The 9,042-nt window shown below is 40.6% G+C and overlaps 1 protein-coding gene across 4 annotated transcripts in view; it reads left to right on the top strand.

Annotated features, from left to right (window-relative positions):
• RFTN1 (raftlin, lipid raft linker 1) overlaps positions 1 to 9,042 on the top strand; it is a 197,716-nt gene that overhangs the window by 74,245 nt on the left and 114,429 nt on the right. For all 4 annotated transcript variants that reach the window (XM_019508672.1, XM_019508673.1, XM_019508670.1 and 1 more), the window contains exon 3: positions 3,895 to 4,081. In XM_019508672.1, coding sequence (XP_019364217.1) covers positions 3,895 to 4,081 — 187 coding nt within the window. The remainder of the gene's footprint in view (positions 1 to 3,894; positions 4,082 to 9,042) is intronic.

Raw genomic sequence — 9,042 nt, 5'->3', positions numbered from 1 at the left:
ATGATTGTTCTTTTAACCATGGGTTAATAGGACAACTGGAGCATTATTTTACAGAATTTTCTTACAGTTTTTTTGGAAAGGTGTAGACCAAAACGTCCCAAAGTTATCTAAATCTGGTTTGTTCAATGTATATACAGTTTTTAATTGTATTTACAGTTTTCTTCTCTTTTAATGTTTGATGAAGGATACCTCTAGTTTCCTCAACATGGACTATAATGCCAGTGGCAGAGACTGTATGTGATATCTTGGCTTACTTGATTTCAGAGGTATTGGAATCCTTGAGGGAGCAGTGGTATTTATTAACATTTATGTTTTGAAAAAACTATATTTGTTACCCAGGAACAAGATACAATAGCCCAGACTGATGCTGTCACAGGGCTTTGCAGGCAGCGGATCATGACTTTTCCCTGGCCCTGGCCCCACACTGTCACTTCCCCGTGATCCCTGCCCTGTAATCCTGGTCTCACCCAGGAGCAGGATGCTAGTTGTTCTTGATGGCACCTGCCTTTGCTGATTCTTTAGAGGTTTGTCGGGAATTGTAAGTGGAAGTTAAAGCTATATGAGACAATGTTGATTCTGGTGGATAAACTGCACAGTTGCTCCTTTATGGCCATAATGGACTCTTTCAGTGGTAGCATAGTTTCAGGAAGTTATGCCATCTTGGAAACACGAGTCCACTAGAACAGCAGCTAAGAACTAGTGCACTTACTCTTCACTGTCTCCCAGGTTGGCCCTGGAATCTGTAGGGGCAGTCCTTTTCAATTTTGCAAGATTCACCTTATTGAATTTTTAAGTCACTCTGCCTCCTATCCCTCCCTTCTTCCCCGCCTCCCCCCACACACACCAGTTTGTTTCTCTACAGGAGCAGGACAGAGGTTTTCCCCTATTCTTCTCTATTATCAATATAAAAACTTATGGAATAACCCCAAACGTGTAGACCCTGAGAAATTCACATAGCTGTTATGGATACTAGTTGTTTCATGGCGGAAATGTTCTTATTCTCCCATAGGATCTATAAGCTACAGTTGATTCTGTTTGTAATGAGTATTTCTGGAAATACTGATACTTGCAGCTTCAGTTATCAGTCAAGCAGCAAACTAATTTGCTGAGGAATCGGTTCTGGAAACACCCGACACTTCTAGTTATGCTTTTAACATTAGCAAAATTGAACAGCAGAACATCTATCATTTGCAAGCTTTTCTTATGCTTCTCTAAACCCAGACAGAATTAAACAGGGAAATCACTGGATGTGAATATAATTATAAAATAAGGAAATGAGCAGAATTTTACATAAAATATTAGAGTTATGGTCAGTTTTAAGACTACATGGCTATATAGGAAAGAAAAAGCTGCTCAAGGTCTTTGGCCAGAAGCCTGGACTCATCACATGTAATTATGATAAATACTGGCATTGTGAAAAGGTTTCCTTTGCGGCTGACCTGCTGTGTGACCATGGACAACTCTGTTTTCTGCACAGCTTCAATCTCCTCATCTTTAAATGGGGGATAATGGGTCTTTCTTTCCAAAGACTTATTTGAGCTCTCTAGAGGGAAAGTGCTATATGGTTGTAATCTAACTGTTGCTAGTTAACTGGTGGTATCTTTACCGTTTTAACTGGAATTGGATCAGGTCTGATCATCCTTTTTGTTAGTATTATTTTTGTCTATCCTAAAGATGCTGCAAGTGTTTGCCTTGTAGTATCAATATATACAACATGTTGGGATATTTTTCCATTTTTTTGGCTTTTGGAAAGAAATAGGCAACTCTCTAACATGAATGTACAGAATTTCCACTAGGTATCCAAAATAATTTTTTTTTTAATAAAGGCATGCCCAGAACATTCCAGGTTCATGCTTAAGGCACGGATATCACTGTTAAGAAGCATGTTCCAGTCTCAAGTTTTCTTTTATTTGTTATTCTTAGAGTATGCTAGGGCTTGCAGTCCATAACTGCTAGATGAGGCAGGACAGGTTTTGTAAGCAGGACAGAGTTTGTAGCTTGAAGGGAATTTTTTCCACCAGTTTGATCCCTAGTATGGTCAATATGATTAACAGCTTGTTTGATTATTGATATTTATTCTGTATACACTATTTATGGGTTATTTTCTTTATACCTATCAAGTGATATGTGTGTTATAGGAGAACTCAGAATTCTGTTGTCTGTCAACATGTTCATTTCTTATTTCTTACTTTATTTCCTATAACAGCAATAGTAATAAAAAACTGTTGTGTCTTATAGTTTTCAATCAAAGCTCCATTACCTTCTTCTGGAACATATTCTCATATGTTAAGTAAAACTATAACAGGCATATAAGGCACAGTTACGCTATTATTATTTAAATTACTCCCTAGTAGTATTGGATTTGAATATGTATTCTTTTTTGAAAATCTAATTATTTGTAAAGGGGTAGCCACACTATTTGTTAGGAAATGCAGTATTATAAAACTTTTATTTTTCATAATATCTTTCATGTAAATTATGTTCTAGCCCTTCAAAGCAAAGGGTCCAAGGAGCTGAAAACCTATGTACTGTTGAGCACACTCAATTCCCATCTGTTCCAGTTGGAGCTGAGTACTCGGTACCTCATTGCACAAGATTTGGCTTTTAACTATAAGAATAAAAAATAATAAATAATAGCCATAGGAGAGTGGATTTAAGAGCCAGAGGACTGAGAGGAAAGCTGTGCTTTTAGATAAAACTGAACAGATATGGAGAGTCATGATGATAGGGGACCAAAGGAAGGCTGTTTTAGAATGACTTATGGGTTCTTCTCTGAAGTCTACAGGACTGCTGGGAGAAGATGGTAATTGATAAACTGGGTTGGATTTACGGTCCATCTAGTCCAGTGACATATAGCTAGTACCACATGCTTCATGGGAAGATCTAAGAAACCAGAATAGGTAGAGTGGGGTGGGGAGTAGGAATGGTCTGACATATTGGGCAGCTATACACGTACATTGAGGCTGCTCCGATGCACTATAATTACATTGAGCCTTCTGGAGTGTGATCATTACTGTGCTCCAGCAAACACCAGTGTCATGTGTATCAGCATCCCTGTGCTGAAAAATGGTAGTGGGGGCACTTTGATGTTCGATGAGCTTTAGTTAAAGCAACCCTCGCAACCATTTTTCAGCATTGGGATGCTGATGTATGCGATGCTCAGGGCGCTTTATTTAGGCAGCTCTTGGAGCCACTCTAATTGAACCCCTGCCCCCCAGAACATGTGTATAAATGTCCATTAAGTCTTATCCATCTGTTTAACAATTAAAGATTTATTTCAGCCCTGAAATGTGCATTCCAAATTTTTTTTAATCATCACCTGTGTTATGGTAAATGCCAAATCATGTTTTTAAATCTCATTAGGTGTTTGCCACGGCATGTTGTAGAGGTCAGTGATTTATGCGATCTAAAGTGTGTGAGTGAGTGCCTCCTCTTATCATTGTTTTAATTTTCTGACTTTTATTTTCATGGCCTTCCTCCTTGTTTGTGGTGTTATATTTTCATTATTGATTCCAGTCATCAGGGTGGGATTGGATGGTACCTCCCTGCACCTTAGAATATTGCCCTCCTGCTACATGCTTGATACGCCCTGCCTTTCTCTACATCCTTCCTCTTTTCCCCTCTACCCTCCTGTTCCCAAAATATGATAAACTTGTTATATTAATGTGAATCTGATCCTGTATGTTTAATTGGACTAGCCATTTATACAGTAAATGCTCTTTGCAAGGCAGTCTATTTAGAAGTTTGTAATACAAACTAAGTCACAGTTAACTACATGGAAATACGCTCCAATTCTGAAGGTCAATGTGAAGCATGCTTACCTCCATAGAACAGAAAATGCAAAATGTGATAGTTTAGTGTAGAATTATTGATCAATTTATTTTTTGTTTCCAGCTGAGCTACCAGGATCATCTGCAATCAAGCTTTCTTCCTTGCATGATCTTCCACTTCAGCTGCAAGAGCTGTATCAGCAGGGCTTCATCTTGGCTGCTGTCCACCCTTTCGTGCAGCCAACTGATGAAAAAGAAAGGACTCCCCAGGAACAAATCTTCAGGGCTGTGCTGATCAAGAAAACAGAAAGGTAAAGCACTTCCCTTGAAAAGGGATAAAAATAGACAAAGAGATTTCCTGCTGAGCTTTGACCTAGATCAGGAAATTATAGCAATGTCATTGCTAATGTTTACTGTGCAAGACTTGGATATTTTTTGTAGGCTTGAATAAGCTTAACATGTTCTTCGTGTTTACAATCCATCTGCAGTTTGGCAGACAACTTGGAGAATAACAAGTTGAAATGTGCTTTATATTTTGGAATGTGTTGTCATGAAAAAAAAGCAAACAAACAAACTGTGCCTGACAAATTGTGAGGATGGTCCAGTTTGCATCTCTCAATAATTTTTACTCTAATCATTTATTGGATTAAATGTTGCCAAAAAATGTTTGCTTTAACAGTTATATTTCCATGTACATACAGATAGTGGATAATGAAGCTAATATGAGAACTGTAACAATAATGCACATTTTTTATACTTATCTACAAAGTATAAACTAGTAACGGGCTTTAATTTTCCAACACAGTACAGATTCTTTAAATCACCAGATTAAAGGAGTTTGCTTTATTCTCTGCCTTACAGTTTACTGGATATCTTCTTTTTTATATAATCAAAGTGCAAAGACAAATAAATAGAACACAGCAGTTCTTTTATGTTTTAATCTCCAAGTTAAATAAAAATCAATAGATTGTTCTGCTTAGTTACTCCAAAAAGAGAGAGCAATTAAAATATGTGCTGTAAGGGAATAGATTTTAGTTAACTTAAAAGTATGGTATTTAATTCTCAAGAGCTACTGCTGGCAGCTGTGGGGACCAAAGTGCTGTAGTACAGCACAAGAACATTCATGCACACTTTTTGCATCCCTCATATTGCTAAACCCTACTGGATAAGGGCACTTGTTATTTCATTCCTCTATCGCTGCTTGAAGCTGAGGCTTCAAACAAAGGGACTAACTAGGGTTTGGACACTTGAACAACAGAAACTGGAGTCAAGGCTGCCATTCCATTTCACACAGCCTACCAAGCTGTGCGACAACAACAGAAGGAGCTGAATTTGATCCAGGGGTCTAGGGCTCTGTTTCATTACCAGTTTCTCATAGGCATTCTCTCAGGTAGATTTATTCTTAGTAAAGAACTGTCATTCTGTGCTGGCCTGCTTCTGTTTTATAAATAAGGAACTTTGTGATATTTTGCTAGGTACCAGTACACAATGGGTAACAGGGTTCTCAATTTTGTGAGAGTCAGAGCATATTGGTGTAGAGTGTACTACAGATTTCCTGTACAGTATTGGGCAGGCTGTTCATCAGCCTGATATCTCAGTTTCTCCAGTTGCAATATGGATGGTGGTGAGAAGACGCAGCATTCTTCCCTGATAGAAGAATGTAAGTTGTCTTGGGGTGGAAACAGACGTTGCCTTTGTGCTGCCATAAATAGTCTCATGGTAGCAAAAAGACCAAGCAAACAGGCATCCATGTCCCTTGTTGCTCCACAAATGCCTCAGCTTTGGGGCATAGGTATACATCTGTTCGTTTTGTGGCGGGAGAGTGTAGGAAACCCAGAGCTACCTGGAGTCTCTTGCTACCCTGAGCCACAGCTCTGGGGGCTTCAGGGGCCCTGATCCTGCACATCCTGGGAAATCCTGCTCAGGATCAGGCCCCTCAAGCTCTGGGAGCACCTGCATGGCTTTCCCCATATAGAGATGCACCTTCAGGAAATCCCTAGGAAAACAGTTTAGGGACATATATCAGGGAAAGCTGGGCAGGCACTCTCAGGGCTTGAGGGAGCCAATCCTACACTGGAATTTTTGGGGCATGCAGGACCAGACCTCTCACGCCCAGGAGAATGTGTTGCCTGTTGATGCTGTAGAACAACAGGGGGACAACAGGCAATGTGTTTTGCCCAGTGAAATGGAACAGCTATGCAGGGAAACATCCCGGCACCGCTAATCCACTTCATTTAGTGATATCTATTTGTAGCCTTTAAGTCAGGCTTAGTATACAATTTGGGGCTGCTGCTTACACTTCCTTACAGCAAAGCTGCTTCCACACCAAGAGTTTTTGCCAGGACAGCTCTAGGTTGAATCTTTTCATACTTCAAGACCATGTAATTAAGCCAGCAGAACTTTGTAAGCTGCTCCAAATCTGTGTGAGCTCGATTTCCTCACTACCGTGCACCTTATGTACAAATTTATATCTGTGTCTAGTGCATGTAAACTCTGAACCAGACCTGAATGCCTAACTCCCTCAAATTGGTGGCAGTGTTTAGCACCCACTTTGCACAGTTCCAATTGATTATACAGGTTTAAAAGTAATGGAGAGTCTGAGCCAGTCAGGTTCTTCTTCTATTTGCACTCCATTTATTTGCATTGCCTTATCTACCATCTCTGAATTTTTATTACATGGGTCTAAGACAGTGTCATTAGTGAGTTTATGGGAGTAGGATAGTATGGAGCAGCAGAAGGTAAATAACAGCATCTTATACTCCCTTCCAGTAATTTAGATACAGCTCTGAATTTAGCTAAAAGTGAGGTTGCCATCAGAGAGCAAGGGAGTGAGGGGAGAGTGGGAGGGAGGGGGGAAAGAGTTGAACATTTGACTGGGCATTTGACTGATTTCAGATGACTATGGCAAAGGTCTGGGCAGAGGGCATTTATGTGAGAGACATCAATGCATTTTCTTCTGGTAAGTGTACAAACCATATGTTTTACATCAGAGATAAAAGACTTTAAAGGCAGTTTTCCAATTAGCCTTTATCAGTAGATAGCTTGTGAAGTGAAGTAAAGGACATACAATTAATCTTTAATAAAAACACTTAACTGATATTTTTCCTTGACAACTGGCACATATCTGACATCTACAGCCTCTGTTATAAGAAACAGTAACACTGTTAGATGATGTAAATTCCTAATTACGATGTTTGCCAAACACCATACAATTAATGAGAGCTTATGTTTGTTTTGAGAAAAAACATTAGAGTTTATGCAGTCCAACTACAGTCAAACTTATTAGTAAAGTCACCTATGGTGTAAATTCAGAAGTGGTCACCTGCTCTTTTATGTAATGTTATCACCATTATGCTTGCAAGAGCTATGAAGCATCATAAAAAGGTTTTAGCCTTCAGAAAGGGCCCAACCTTGTGATTTGCCATCATTCTACATAGTGTATCTGAAAAGCTGTAGGTCATATTCTACTGATGTCACTTACCCATAGAATTTTTTTGACTCTGTAGATTTAATCTTTCATTTCTTTCAAAGAGCATGTCTTGATTTTCTCCCACTATCCCCCTTGCTGCCTGATGATAGTAGAAATTAAATTTGTTTTATTAGAGTCTCTTTTGTGCAGTAATATTAAGTGGGCATTTGTGCATCTATAGAGGTAATTTTATGTTTAAATTGGTCTGTATGCTTCAGTCAGCAGTATTCTGTTTTGTTTCAGCTAGATATTTTAACATAGCTGCTCCTCATTTGCCTTTCTAGCATTCTGGTTTTTTAAACATTTCCTGTGTGTTCTAGATATGTACAAGCAGGTGGCACACAGAGTAGCTAGAACAGGGTTTGGGTGTCAGAAGATCTGCTTAACACTGCTGGCAAATAGCTGTAACTTAGTCTTCCTGTGCATTAGTTACCTGCCTGTAAAATGGGAATAATTCTACTGAGCCTTGTAAGATACTCTGTGATCCACAGATAAAGATGCAGTGAGTGCACTGCATTATTGCTTCTGCTACTGTTTTGCCTTTGTCTTTACATTTTAAAGTTCTCAATGTGGACCTGTAGTATTGTCTTATTACTTTCCTTAATATCACCAGGATGTTTCTATGAATTATTGTGGGTATTTTCATGACCTCATTCTGATAATATTAGCCTTGTTTCAAGTGGTAGGAAAAGCAGGGCTATTTTTGTGCCTTGGATGCATGGGAGAAAGCATTTTTAGCAATGGTGGAGCTACATACAGGTTTCGCTCGATTTATGCAGTACATGTGTTCCCAGAGAACTCTGCATAAATTGAATTAACGTAAAGTGAACCCAGTTTACAATGTAATAAATAGGGATAGGTTCCCATGGTGGTGAGCGAGGCAGGGAGGGAGTGAGGCTGGGACTAGGGAAGGGGTGCCGTTCCTGGGGCACCACAGGGCAGCAGAGCTGAGGGAACACAGCGGCACTCACCCCAGTCTTGGCTGCAGTGGCCCTGGGAGCGGCCAGCACCAGCTGCCTGCAGCTACTGGGCTGCACCATGCTCCGCCTGCCCCCACTCACCTCTGCTCCTGGGCTGCACCGTGCCTTGGTGCAGGCAGCTGGTGTCAGCAACTCCTGGGTCCGCTGCAGCTGGGGCTGGGGTGAGTGCTGCGTCCTACGCCACCTGGGGCTCTGCTTGTCTGCAGTCACCCCAGCCCTGGCTACAGTGGCCCCAAGAGCAGCCAACACCAACAGCCCATGGTACAGCCCAGGAGCTGGGGTAAGCCTAGGCGTGGGGGGACAGGCAGAGCACGGTGCAGCCAAGTGGCTGCAGGCTGCTGATGCTGGCCGCTGCTGGAGCCACTGCAGCCAGGGCTGGGTGAGTGGAGCCAAGGCTCTTTCCCCTTCCCCCACCGACTTACCTGCTTAGGCAGGGGGGTGCGTCTATGCTGATTGCATAAGAGTGAATTTACCTCACATATAATGAATTGTGGGTCTAAATATGCTCATCGCAAAAGAGCGACTTCGCATATAAATAACCTGCATAAATCAAGGAAAACCTGTATATCTAAAGACAGGTCTTGGCCTGTATTATGTTAACTTTGTTACAAAGAAGAGTAGGAACAGTAAGATTTTTTAAAATTTTTGAGTTAATACCAAGAAGAATTTAGAGCACAATGGAGACAACATCATTAATAAGGATAGGAAGTATACAAAGATTTGTAATATTAATTCTTTAGAAACAACAGAGATAATGATAGGTTATTATGTCTGGCAGGGAGGCGAACTACACTGGAGCCTCAGGAGGCTATAGCTTCATAGC

Source organism: Gavialis gangeticus, unplaced genomic scaffold, assembly GCF_001723915.1.
Source record: "Gavialis gangeticus isolate Ggan-Ray unplaced genomic scaffold, GavGan_comp1, whole genome shotgun sequence".
NCBI lineage: Eukaryota > Metazoa > Chordata > Crocodylia > Gavialidae > Gavialis > Gavialis gangeticus.
This window is presented reverse-complemented; position numbering and strand designations above follow the sequence as displayed.